At 36.7% G+C, this 14,244-nt stretch overlaps 1 protein-coding gene across 22 annotated transcripts in view; it reads right to left on the bottom strand.

The window, feature by feature from the left end:
* CADPS2 (calcium dependent secretion activator 2) overlaps positions 1-14,244 on the bottom strand; it is a 578,042-nt gene that overhangs the window by 17,028 nt on the left and 546,770 nt on the right. For all 22 annotated transcript variants that reach the window (XM_033192372.1, XM_033192385.1, XM_033192376.1 and 19 more), the window contains one exon: positions 10,424-10,531. In XM_033192372.1, coding sequence (XP_033048263.1) covers positions 10,424-10,531 — 108 coding nt within the window. The remainder of the gene's footprint in view (positions 1-10,423; positions 10,532-14,244) is intronic.

Below are 14,244 nucleotides of genomic sequence, written 5' to 3'. Positions count from 1 at the left end.
CAAAAGTATGGGAAAGTTATATATTGGAATGAATAAATAGAAGGCTTGAAAGAATCTTGTTCAGCCACATTCAAATACTGCATCCTATCCTTGACTCTAAACCCTAAGCATAACAGAGAACACTTTGAGAAGTTTCAAAGGACAACCACAAAGATGATTAAAGGGCTAGAAAAAAAGGCCTACGGAGTGAAGTTAAACAAACAGGGATTATTTATCCTGGAGTAGACAAGTATGACAGGTACCTTAATAACAGTCTTCATATTTAGGAAGGATTATTCCTTAGAGGATGCTGGCTACCTGCCTTTTGTTCTCCAATGAGAGAAAAGAGAGAAATGGGTTTAAAAATCAGCATGAAGAATGTAGGTGAGGTAGGGGTGAGAACTATTTTTTTCCCCAGTGAAACATTTTGTCCGTAATAAGAGAGCAAAATTTAGATGATGTGTTATCCAGGGCTGTGCTAAGATCAGGAAATTCAGGGCTCTCTCTTACAGGTTAGGTGTTCATACAAAAGTTTAAAATTATTTGACATATAGTTTCCTGCAAATGCATTCAGTAATCACATGTAATGATGGTTCTGTTGCTTCCTCACACAGATTTTTTTTCCTTTACTTGGATTTAGTCAACATTGGTGACCTGGCTGCCACTGCTGTGCCCACTTGTGAATGGTCTGACCTTGCAGAAGGTGTGATTCACAGAGGGGGAATACAACAAGCCAGCATAGAAAATGGCTTTAAAGCCACCATGCCATTTGTTTAAGAAGTTAGGATGGAAGGGATGGAGGGTAGTAGCTATCTGTTCTATGAAAATATTGCAATGGTCAACCGATAGAAATGCTGGTCTTAGGGGAAGCCTAGGCATTTCCATGAACAAGGCACTAGAGACCAGTTGAAGTGCAAGCATGCAAAGTCACAGGCTCTACATAGAGAGGTCAGAATTTCTAGACCATCTTGAAGATGAAAGATACATGAAAGCAAGGCTAAATAACTTTCAAAGTGCTCAACATGTTCCTTATAATCAATTCAACAGTCTTTTATAAAATCAGTAGAGTGAATATTCTAATTTCTTCAGTGACTTAAGCCTTTGTTACTGACTCAGGTGGATGAATGCAAACATACATTTATGCAATTGGTGTTTAGAACAATTTCTCCATGAAAATGAAAGTTGTGTCACCTTCCATTCATCAAACACAGTTTTACCATCGTTAAGAGAGCTTAGGTGATCAACATTTTTCTTTTTCCTATTCAAGCAAAATCCTCCGGTCAGTCTGCATGTGGAATTTCTTTTTCTAATTCTAGGCACAATTAAAGGTGAGTTAAGGCTCTGGTGGAAATCTAAAGAGCATCAGCAAATCTGAGCACTGCTCAGCTTTTGAATTGCTTTTCTACTTCTCAGTTCTTTTAAATGGTTTTCTATGGCAGGAACATTTTTCTTAATTAGTCACAGCTAATTAGTGTTCTGGCATAGACAAGTAATCAGAAATGTCAGAGCTGCAAGGCTACATCTCCCTAATCCTTTGATAATAATTTAGCCTCCTGGGAGGGCCCCAAGCTGCGGTAAGTAGTGACTGACAATAAGGCAAAATTAGGTGGGCAGCAGACCATTAGGATAGAAAAATAAAAAGCACTACCAAATCCTGCTGAGCACCATCAGGCAACTAACTGCACTGCCAGATGAGGTGCCTGTTTAAGCCTGTGTTGTTAATTAGCTGATTCTACCAGACCTGCCACATATGTCCAGGTGCCTCATGCAAAGATGTGTATTTCTGGGAATGTGCCAAATGACAATTGTGTTCCACGATCACATTTCAAGAATCTAAGCAAGAAGCCCACATATTTCTTGAACATTCTTTTGAATTATCAAAGAAATAAGATCAACAAGCTATAATACACTTTCTGATTGAGTTTCTCTTAGGCAATTGGGCATGCTTATCTCAAGGTTCTCAGGTTTTAATTCACCAACAGCTCTGATTCAAATGAGGGCCTTTGGCCTCTCTGAACCACGTCTGGACTTGCCAAAGCTATTTTGGCATACATCATACATCAAAAGTTGATCCTTTTATAAATTCTTACACTTACAAATAATAACTTAACATTACAATGAGGATTATTAACTCAAATGAACCAGACAACTGTAATTCGAGAGCAGAGGTTTTAAAGAGAAACAAACTTTAAGGAAAAAAAAGCGAGGAGCAGCTCTGTATGGCATCTACTGAGGCAGAGAAGACAATACAGAAACAGGCTTGGCTATGACTATCTTAAAACAGGTCAAACAACTTCAGTTTGAGTCCAAATACCATAAGTAAACCAAAGAAGGATTATATACAATGAAACACAACAATGACAACAGCTGGAAAACAATGTGTTAAAAGCAGCTAAGTAACACATTGCTACAGCATGTGAGATGAATGAGACACTCCTCTTATCATACATATAACCAAAAGGTTAAACTTTTTATCCACCTTTAGTACACAATGAGGTACTGAGGTACACAACACAATGATGTTTAGAAATAAATTACCTCGGCTGGGCATGGTGGCTCGTGCCTGTAATTCGAGCATTTTGAGAGGCCAAAGTGGGGAGACTGCCTGAGTTCAGGAGTTCGAGACCACCCTGGGCAACATGGTGAAACCCTGTCTCCACTAAAGTACAAAACATTAGCCAGGCATGGTGGCACACACCTGTAGTCCCAGTTACTTGGGAGACAGTGAGCTGAGATTGCACCACTGCACTCTAGCTTAGAGTACAGAATGAGACTCTGTCTCAAAAAAACAAAAACAAACCCAATAAATAAATAACCTCAAACGGCCTCAAGTACATCACTGTACTCATATCATACATCCCTTTCTACTGATGGAAAAGGAAAATAATGGCTATGACATGGGAATAATATTAGTATTTTAGTGTTGATAGGAAAATCATGGTTGGGCATACTGGTACAACAGTTAATTATTATATATAATAGTACTTTTATATAAAAATAAAACCAAAATGAAAATACTCTAATGGGAATCTATACTAATATATGAAGACCATATAACAACTACACAGTTATTAAAAAGTGAAACATAATTGAAAAGAGGAAAACTGCTATTTTAAAACCGACACTCACATATAAGAAAGTTTCCCATTCTTCTTTTTGAGACAGGGTCTTGCTCTGTCAGCCTCAAACTCCTCCAATTGGATGATCCTCTCGCCTTAGCCTATGAAGTAGCTAGGACTACAGGAACACACTATCACGCTAGGCTAATTTATATATATATATATATATATAAATAGATAATATGTATAACATAGCAACAAATAACATAACATATAACATAGCAACAAATTGTTATATGTTGCTATATATATAATATATATAATATCTATTTTATATATATATATATATATATGGAGAGAGAGAGAGAGAGAGTAACAATTTGTTGCTATGTTGCCCAGGATCTTCTTGAACTCCTAGACTTCAGTGATCATTCTCACGTTGACCTCTTGAAGTGTTGGGATTATAGGCATGAGCCACCCTGCCCAGCTAGAATACTTCTATAATATCGTGGAATTATAAGACATGCAAGAAGGCAAAGATGGTCTTCCATCTCAGTGGGTTCCAGCCTGCATTCCTAGTAAACAGGCTGATTACATATACAAAGAAACTCGTCCAAATAATATGATTGAAAAAATACATTATCAGTGCTAAATGCATATAACCAAGTGTACTGTGAAAGTTCTATTTAATGGTCACTCATCTATGTTTTGTTGATTTCAATTGTGTATTGTGAAAGTTCTATTTAATGGTCACTCTTATCCATGTTTTGTTGATTTCAACTATTCTCAGGAAATCAACATAGTAATAAACAATCTTTAAATACAGTAAGAATAGCAGTGTTAATCTTACCAAGAATGAGTAAATTCTCACATCAAAATGTTTGGGCATTGATGTGAAACACTAGCTCAAAAGTTCTGGGCAGGCTGGGCGTGGTGACTCATGTCTATAATCTCAGCACTTTGGGAGGTGGAGGCAGATAGATCTTCTGAGGATAGGAGTTTGAGACTAGCCTGGCCAATATTGTGAAATCCTGTTTCTACTAAAAATATAAAAATTAGCCAGGCATAGTGATGCATGCTTGTAGTCCCAGCTACTCCAGAGCTGAGGCAAGAGAATCATTTTAACCTGGAAGTGGAGGTTGCAGTGAGCCGAGATTGCACCACTGCACTCCAGCCGCAGTGACAAGAGCAAAACTCCATCTAAAAAAAGAAAAAAGTTCTGGGCATTTTCCCCTTTCTTAAAATTTGGGAGTCCAGAGGCAAACAAGAGCATGTAAGTGCAAAATCAGTTTCATTTTGAGAAGCACATTCAGTTATAATATTTTCATTATTTTCTTTTTATCTTACACTAATAGGCTACTGAATCCATTTATATAGTATAGGTCAATTTTACTTAAAATGTTTAATTTAGAGTTTCTTTACTGGAAAGTAAGCATTCTTTTCACAGAAAGCCCTGGGAAATTAATCCTTTATAAAATGCTGTTTGGATGAATAAAACTGATTAACTGTCATTTAAAGAATTACTTTAAATTTTACAAGACATCATAACATTAAAAAAATCTTGTGGAGATGAAACTCCTCCACAACTAAACATTCAATCAATTTATAACAAAGAGCATGTTTAATCTGCATGATTTACCAATTAAATATTGTACCCTGATGTGTCTTCAGCATCATGAGAGCTAAAATGAGATAGTTCCCAAGGGAGTCAAGGTGAGCAGTGCCCAATAAATGCACAATGGTTTAGAGAGTTAGGTAGGTTTAGTGTCTATCTGGGAAAATAAGATGTGCTTCAGTCAACTCTCAATTGCCTCCACATTTCAACATTCTTGAACCTTAGAAAATGACAAGAGAAATGCTGTTGTGGTCATTACTACAGATGTCAGTTTTGACTTCTGAAACATCACTGCTTTCCAGCCCAGAGAGCCAAAGCTCTGAAGAAATGTACCGGCATCTCTGCTGGCACATGTATACCCATGTGTGTGGCTTGTGCTACATGTTCTGAAACCTAAGAGAGTGAGCAGCCACTCTGCCTGGGAAGAAACATCATAGTAGGCATTAAAAATGGAATTGAAGAATTAGAAAATCTTTGTCATACATTTTATATTGGGATCAGGTTGAAGGTGGTTTTGATTTGATAAAAATTTTAAAAAGATTGCTGACAATGATGCCTTATGTGTTTAAAAAAAAAAAAAGGACATTGGGGTAAGAGAGAGAGCCTCAAAGCAGAAAAACTTTCTTTTGGTATATCATGATCTTTCCTACTACAGGATAACTTCTTTCAGGTTTTCTTACCCAATAAGTCACTTTTTTAAAATTGGAAAAGTAAATGTAGCATGTAGATTATAAACTTAGCATGTGCCTCAGTGGCCACGTGAGAGGCAGAGATACCCTGTGTTTAAAACATCCTGGTCACCTGGAAACACTGAGCCTGAATACAGAGTATATGTATTGCAACTTTTAAAAAAAATTTGGATTTCAGATCCACAGTGATAGATATACACAATGTCATATATAGCACAGCTATTTTTATAGATAGATTTTCTTTTCTATTAATCTACTGCACATGCTACTGCTTCTTAGGTGGAACACTTTGTTTTCACCTGGCTATCACAAAATAATTTAGAAATTACTATCCTGAAGTACAAGATCCTTTACGCAACCAGCCCAGTAATTTCTGTCATCATTGCTAACATTAAAATTGGTTTAAAATCTGGAAGAGTTTCAGAAATCATCTGGAGTTCCAGACCAACATCTTTAGTTTACATGTACTAAGTAAACTGAGTCTTACACAGATGGCATAACTTTTTCAAACTCAACCAGATATTTAACGGCAGAACTGTGGTTGGAACTCAAGTTTCTGCATTCTCAGACCAGAGCTTTTCCCATAACACTATTTTATCATTTCAAATTTTGTAAGTCAGAGGTAAGGTAGATACAGCATAGATTTTGAAACTTGAGAAATACGATTTCAAAGTTTAACTCAACAATCCACAAATCACTTATCTTCTCTGAGTGGGAGACCATTTTAACCTAAAAACAGGAATAAAATGGGATTGACGGGATCTAGCCTAGGAGCTTGGAAATGATATAGGTGAAGTACCTAGCACATTTCCTGGAACAAGGAGGTGGCCAGGGAATGGTAGTGGTGAAAGCTACGGCTATTATTTTGATAGCTTGAAAAGATTAAGGATGTATCTTTTTATTTATTTATTTTTTTAATTATACTTTAAGTTCTAGGGTACATGTGCATAACGTTTATATCATGTATAACTCCCCAATGCAATCCCTCCCTCCTCCCCCCTCCCCCTGATAGGCCCCAGTGTGTGATGTTCCCCTTCCCGAGTCCAAGTGATCTCATTGTTCAGTTCCCACCTATGAGTGAGAACATGCGGTGTTTGGTTTTCTCTTCTTGTGATAGTTTGCTAAGAATGATGGTTTCCAGCTGCATCCATGTCCCTACAAAGGACGCAAACTCATCCTTTTTGATGGCTGCATAGTATTCCATGGTGTATATGTGCCACATTTTCTTAATCCAGTCTGTCACAGATGGACATTGGGTTGATTCCAAGTCTTTGCTATTGTGAATAGTGCCGCAATAAACATACGTGTGCATGTGTCTTTGTAGTAGAGTAATTTATAATCCTTTGGGTATATACCCAGTAGTGGGATGGCTGGGTCATATGGTACATCTAGTTCTAGATTAAGGATGTATCTTAAACAAATTTAGTTTTCTCTGTTAACATCATGGACCTGCTATAATTTATTTATACTTTTAAAAAATTATTTCTGTTTTGAGCAAAAAGTGTTTTGTAAATCTGACTACTTAGGAAGTGAATATAATGCCTTCACATTTGTCCTAATATTAGCTTTTGTGACCCTCAAAGGATACTTTTAATTTTAATATTTCAAGATTTGATGTAAAAATTGAAGATTATCCTATTTATGATCTTTAAGGTAATGCACATTTTATTCATTTCCTCTTTCATACTTTGACATTAATGACTTGTTATTGGAGATGGGAATGATAGCAGCAGTGCAGAATGCTCCAGAAGCAGATTTTGTGTGGTAAATGGCTGTGTAGGTTGTACACTGAAAACTCTTGAAGACATCACTCTCATTCCTAAAAAATTGGGCACAAATCTAGGGCAATGTCATGTTTTTGGTCTTAAGCAATAGCACCTTATTTAAACCAAAACCTGGGGTATTTCATCACAAAAATAAGGAACAATCAAGATGTTTAAATGATCAAAAAGTTATAGAGGTCAGGGATACTGTGAGTAGTTAGTTACTACACTCAGGGAAAGTTCCACAAACTTTTTAACATAGCCGCATCACCTGCAAAGACTATTTAGTAAAACATGCTTTCCAAAAATGTTGAGGGCAGGGTGAATATGTTTTGCAGACTAATTGTTTTATATAAAAATAGTGTTATGTGTGGTATTTCCAAAACTAAGTGAATTTCTTGAAGAGTTTAAGCCCTCATGTTGCATGACCCAGAAACTGTAGCCCTTGTTTTCTTATCTGGGTTGGTTAAAACCACTAAGTTTTAACTCATTATAATACATGTGTAAGCATGTTTTCACTTGCATCTGAAGTTAACAAGATCCATTTACTTACTTATATAGGAAATACTCTAATTGGAATAGCAAAAGTTTGTCGTGATGCCTGAATGAAGTTATTCTCTTCAATCTTTATCTGTAATAGGCTAAGGTTGCTAACAGTATTTATAGGGTCATTATTTTCAACTGTTTTTTGACACCTAACGATATTATTTTAGGCTCTAGCCAAGTGGATTTCCAATAATTATATAATGTCTCTCAGTAATGATCTGTTGCTTAAAATACACATTCTACTTTACCTTTTAACACGTACTTGATAACCTCTCATTTTCTAACTGTAATTGAGGCAAATTCAGTCTTGGCTAATTAGGGGCTTTTAGATCCCCTCATACATGTTATTCTTGATGACAAATCAACAGAATTAGGGTCTATTTTTATTTTTAAATAAAGTAATTAAAAATGTGCAATTTAAAATATTAGAATGTTTAAGGACATTACAATTATTTTACAAATAACAAGTCCAGTGTTCTACCGGGGATATTCAAAATACAAAACCTTCACAACCAAAACAGAATGGTTGCTTATTAAGGGTTACTTTTAGACTCACAGCCATGTCAGATGCTTAGGTATTGAATGAAAGTATATATAACAAGGGCAATTAAACTAGTGTCATATTTTAATGTTGGCCTCCTTAGAGTCACTTTAGTTCCCTCTGTCTGTTATTGTTGCCACAAAGAAAGTCTTCCAAAGAACTTCAGTGAATGAAGAGGAGTTGGAAGTAGAGAATAACTTCAAGGAGAAAAAACTACCTTTATAATGAACTGATGGCAAGAATGGATTGCAGTAAATAGGTCACCAAGTCAAAAAACTGAAGATGTTCAGAAGGTTCACCTACTCCCCTTGACTATCTACGATGGTCTACTTATAGAATGACTTTAACTTTTCATCATAGAAGATGTGCTTTAGCTATTCTAAGAAGAATCATAATGGGAATAACATCAACTCAATTTCCCTCTTCTGTTCAACAGTTTTGAAAATCACCATATTAGCAGAAAAAGTAAAAGAGAACTTGGAAATGGAACATATGCTTGTAAATTCAGAGGAATACCAAATGGAAGCAGAATTTGCTAATATGGTTTCAGTATTTTGTAAAAGAGCCAGCTGGATGGATAATTTTTCTACCCCTGCAGGGCATCAAAGCTTTTAGAAAATCATTTTTTTCACACATATTAACACTTAGCTTATTAAAACAGGTGATACTTTTTATTGTAAGATGGTCTGAGTAAACGGTAGAAACAGAAAACATGAAAGATAAGATTCATTTTGACCACCCAAACTGACAGTGAACACTGACACGAGAGACCATGGCAGAGAGGATGACGTAGCAGGACCTTCTGTAACTGCCACAGCTGAAGTGTCACCATGAAGCCCGTGAATTGTTGTTACGAAAACATTTGCAGTAACTTGCATAATTAAATGAAACTGCCAGAAAAGCATTTCTAAAATGCAGAGAAGATGTACATAAACAAATAAGCTTCAAAGCAAATATTACATTTAGGAATCTGTATTGTGGTGAATTATGCAAACTTATGTCACAAGCAAAGTATCATTTCCTTTGAACTGACTGTAAAATGATTACAAATGAATGACAACATTGTTATTTAAATTGACTGCTCTCTTAGTCTCCTTTACAGATACTGAATAAATGAAATGTGATGATCACAGCATACAAAACCACAATTCTCATTTCTAGGCATTGCCATGCCTAAATGAAGACCTTAGAACTGATAAAACTGTAATATTGCATATTTAGCATACATGAGTACTTTATATCCAGATAAAAATGTTCAACAGCAGAGTGGCAGATATTGGCTTTACTGTAGCTTATTTGTTTAACTGTAGAATATCATATTGACTTAAAACATCTTATAGTAGGGACCACATCCATTAGAACATGATTTGGTTTATGGAATGCTACAAAAGGCAAGTGAAAAGATGCTGAACACCATGGTAAAATTATTATTATCTAGCTTGTTATAACTAACCTCAGGTTTTTGAGACTCATTCTAATGGTGACAATTTTCATGTAGAAAAGGAAGCTAATTAAGGCTTCCATCAGCAGTCAAAATAAGTATAGAAATTATCAACGATGTTAGCTGCAAATGAAGAGGAGTTGGAAATGGGGAATAACTTCAAGGAGAAAAAACTTCTACCTTTATAATGAACTGATGGCAAGAATGGATTGCAGTAAATAGGTAACCAAGACAAAAAACTGAAGATGTTCAGAAGGCACCCCGCCGGCTCCCCTGGCCCACACACCAAAAAATATATCTTTGATGGTCTATTTCTAGAATGGCTTCAACTTTTTATTTTTTTATTTAGTCATTTTTTTGAGACCAAGTCTCACTCTGTCACCCAGGCTAGAGTGCAGTGGAGCAATCTTTGCTCACTGCAACCCTCGCCTTCCAGGCTCAAGCGATTCTTGTGCCTCAGCCTCTCGAGTAGCTGGAATTACAGGCATCCATCACTACACCCAGTTATGCCTCTTTTTTTTTTTTTTTTTTTTTAGTAGAGACAGGGTTTTGCCATGTTGGCCAGGCTGGTCTCGAACTCTTGCTCTCAAGTGATCCACTGGTCTCAGTCTCCTAAAGTGCTGGGATTACAGGCATGAGCCACCACACCTGGCCGGCTTCAACTTTTTAGTATAGAAGATAAAGGATCACAAAAAGGAGAGTAGGCTTTGCAAATATAGCATCAAAATTCAACTTTTCTCTTTGCAGTTTATCTATGGTGTCAGCATACCTTGCAAGGGAAGTTACTTACATCAAATAACTTTTCTATATACATTTCCTCATTGACCTTTTCTCGAAGAATATCTTGGTTTTGCCGAACAAACATAATATAGGTGTCTGCCAGATCCATTCCTGGTTTCTGTTGTGAAGGAAAAGCAGGGGGAACAAAATAACATCAGGTCTCAATTGTGAAATTATTATTTAATCACACCCTGAAATATAATTTTAAAAATTACAGTCATAACATGAGCTTAAGACTAAACCAACAGTGACCATCTTCAATACATTCTATAATTAAAGCAAATAAAATTTATTACTGATTTTCACAACTTGAGATCAAATTGAAAGTACAGAGTTGTAGATCTGTAGATATCTTTTTTGTTTGTTTGTTAAATGGCTATCTTTTAGGCCAGTATGTCAAGCAGTATACATGAACAAATTTTTCCAAAAATTTTCCATGTGTAATTATAATTTATCAATTTCAAATACAATTTACTTTGCATCATCTCTGGCTGGCTTATCAATAATATTTAAAAATGTGTGAGTACCATGGCTTATGCCTGTAATCCCAGCACTCTGAAAGGCTGAGGCAGGTGGATTGCTTGGGTCCAGGAGTTCAAGACCAGCCTGGTCAACATGGACCAGCCTGGTCAACATGGTGAAATCTCCTCTCCACAAAAAATAAAAAAAAAAAAATAGCTGGGCGTGGTGGTGTGCGCCTGCAGCCCCAGCTAGCTAGGAGGCTGAGGAGGAAGAATTGCTTGAGCCTGGGTGGTTGAGGTTGCAGTGAGCTGTGATTGTGCCACTGTACTCTAGCCTGGGCAACAGAGCCAGACCCTGTCTCAAACAAACAAATGAAACAAAATAAAACCAAACCAAAAAGTGTTAGCTTTCTTTAGGGTGCCTCTCTCTCCTATTATGGGTGTTCAAGGAATACAAACTAAATTTTTTTATTAAGCTGAGTAAATTATGAGGAAGATATTGGGATATTTAATATATTACAAAATGAAATATAAAATATCTTGTGGATTATCCATTGCTTCTACTCAATATTTACCAATATTATCTGAACAATTTATTTCCTTTTAGAAATGTGGTAAGAGTATCAATGAACTAGTTTCCTATGTAGAGCCAAAGATGTGGATTAAATACCTTTCCAAAGTTATCTAACATTTGGTGTCTTCTAATAGCAGAGGAGGTAATACAATTTCTCCTTGCTATAGATGCTACAAAGTCAGTACTAGGAAGGGATAGAAGCCTGCATGGCTGCTAAAGACTTTTTCTTCTTGATTTATATTTAGCTCTTTCTTGAACTTCATGTAGCTGGACTAGATAATGAAAACGCTTACTTGTGCCATCTACACCTGGGGTTGGTTCCTAATCTGTATTGAGTTACTGATTAGAGTATGACATTAATAAGAACAAAATGATAAATATCTATCATTATGCAGATCTGCTACCAGTTAGATAGGTAGATCTATTACATTAGGTAGATCCATCTACCTAATGATAGATAGGTAGAACTGATGCCCAAATAAGTCAGTTAGCTTTGCATCATTTCATATTCACAGAACACATCTATAACCTTTGTCAGCAGACTCATTTGCAAAAGTAAATATTATAAGAAAATTAGGTGAAAAAGGATATAGGCCATTTAACTATTACCATTGCTGGAAAAAACAACTCAAGGTATGCATGTGAGTGATGCTAGGACAGTGGTCACATCTCCCTAAATGAAAGAGAGTTCTGCCAGGCGCGGTGGCTCAAGCCTGTAATCCCAGCACTTTGGGAGGCCGAGGCGGGCGGATCACGAGGTCAGGAGATCGAGACCATCCTGGCTAACATAGTGAAACCCCGTCTCTACTAAAAAATACAGAAAACTAGCCGGGCGAGGTGGCGGGCGCCTGTAGTCCCAGCTACTCCGGAGGCTGAGGCAGGAGAATGGCGTAAACCCGGGAGGCGGATCTTGCAGTGAGCTGAGATCTGGCCACTGCACTCCAGTCTGGGCAACAGAGCGAGACTCTGTCTCAAAAAAAAAAAAAGAAAGAGAGTTCTTGCTATTTTTTTTGGAGGGGTCATATTTATATAACATAATAAAATTGTCCATCTCTTAACCAATATATATTATAGGCAATGAGCATGTCTTATTTATTCCATTTATAAAAAATAATTTGATTTTTTGTTACAAAGTTATTTCTGTGCAGTAAGAATTACTGCAATTTCTTACTGCTCTTATATGTAGCCTAAAGGTCAATATATACCACATACATTCAAGGATCCTTTCAAAATCACCCTGATACAACATTAGCTGTAACTTGAAATAACTATATAAATGTCTTTACTGGTCTTTCCTTTAATAGCACTCATACACAATGTTGGCAATCTATTTTCAACCTAATGGAGGCAACTTATCAAATTCATTCCTTCACTATTCCAATAATTCTCATGAGCAATGTTTGAAAGTTTAAACAATTACAAAGATAGTCAATAAAAAAGCTAGACTGTTTTCTTCTTTGGGGCAGGGGAGATTATACATTAGTTTTTCCAGTGAAGAAGCAGGGTAATTTGTACAAAGATTACTACTATTAATACTTGAAGGAGGCTGGGTGCAGTGGCCCATGCCCTGCAATCCCAGCACTTTGGGAGGCCGAGGCTGGCGGATCAAGAGGTCAGGAGATGGAGATCATCCTGGCTAATATGGTGAAGCCCCAAACCCTGTCTCTCTGAAAAAAATTAGCTGGGCGTGGTGGCTTGCACTTGTAGTCCCAGCTACTTGGGAGGCTGAGGCAGGAGAACTGCTTGAACCCAGACGCAGAGGTTGCAGTGAACCGAGATCGCACTCCAGCCTGGGCGACAGAGACTCTGTCTCAAAAAAAAAAAAAAAAAAATCTTGAAGGAAACTAACTCCTAAGATACATATTTCTCTCTGTGTGCCTCTCAAACTCTGTCAAAACACTGAAAATGAGAACATTCAGAAAACCTACTGCTGCAGAACAAAAATGACATGAGAACGATTTTCAACACACACACTAGCAAGTTAGCTCAGTATCTGAGTTTCAGGTAAGTACCCAGAAACAGGATGCTGTAATGTACAAAATACCAAGGTAGTTGGGTACAGCTCAGTTGAATTGGGAGTTGAAGAACAGACAAATGGGAGCCTTGTCTTTACTACTATTTCTCCCCTCCCCAACCCCATTTGTGTTTCCATCTTTTAAAGGCCATTGCTTAGACATTCAGTTCAGTCAGTCACTAGACCTATCAGTCTCAGTGGAAACGAAGTTATGGCCAGGGAGACTGAATAATAATGACTTTAAACATTCACCGTAGACACTAGGGTAATTTCTTTTCTGTTTCCTTGATCACTTATAAGATTAGACTATCATGAAACACTGTCCAGGAAGAGTTTATCTTCCGCCATCTAAAACTAACAAACAGTTTACAGTTTAAGCCTGAAAGAAAATGAAATGCTTTTCCCTATTGGCAGATCCAAGGGCTATAATACTGAAATTTCTAAGTTGAGACAGTTCTACAATTTTATAAGGAAAGAAAAATCTCTGGTTGAGGATATGAGGCAAAGCTCATTGAAAAGTTTGCTGTAAAAAAATCAAGTGTTTCCTTTTCTTTTTAAAATTGCATTTTCTTCCCTTCTGGCAAATTAAGATCCACTTGCCTAAAAAGCAAACACAGGATTCTTACATTCTTCACTGGAATTATTTCCTTCTTTATCATTGAGCTGTTTACCTATTCTTGAAACTATGACATATGGGAATTTCACACCTAGTGAATATATTTTCATGTAGCTTGTGGCATGAGTGTATAATCATTAAAAGAATATACATAAGTAAGAGTAAC

This window comes from Trachypithecus francoisi, unplaced genomic scaffold (genome assembly GCF_009764315.1).
Source record: "Trachypithecus francoisi isolate TF-2019V2 unplaced genomic scaffold, Tfra_2.0 Lachesis_group4, whole genome shotgun sequence".
NCBI classification, from domain to species: Eukaryota; Metazoa; Chordata; class Mammalia; order Primates; family Cercopithecidae; genus Trachypithecus; species Trachypithecus francoisi.
Note: the sequence above shows the minus strand (reverse complement) of the source record. Positions and strands in the feature narration are given on the sequence as shown.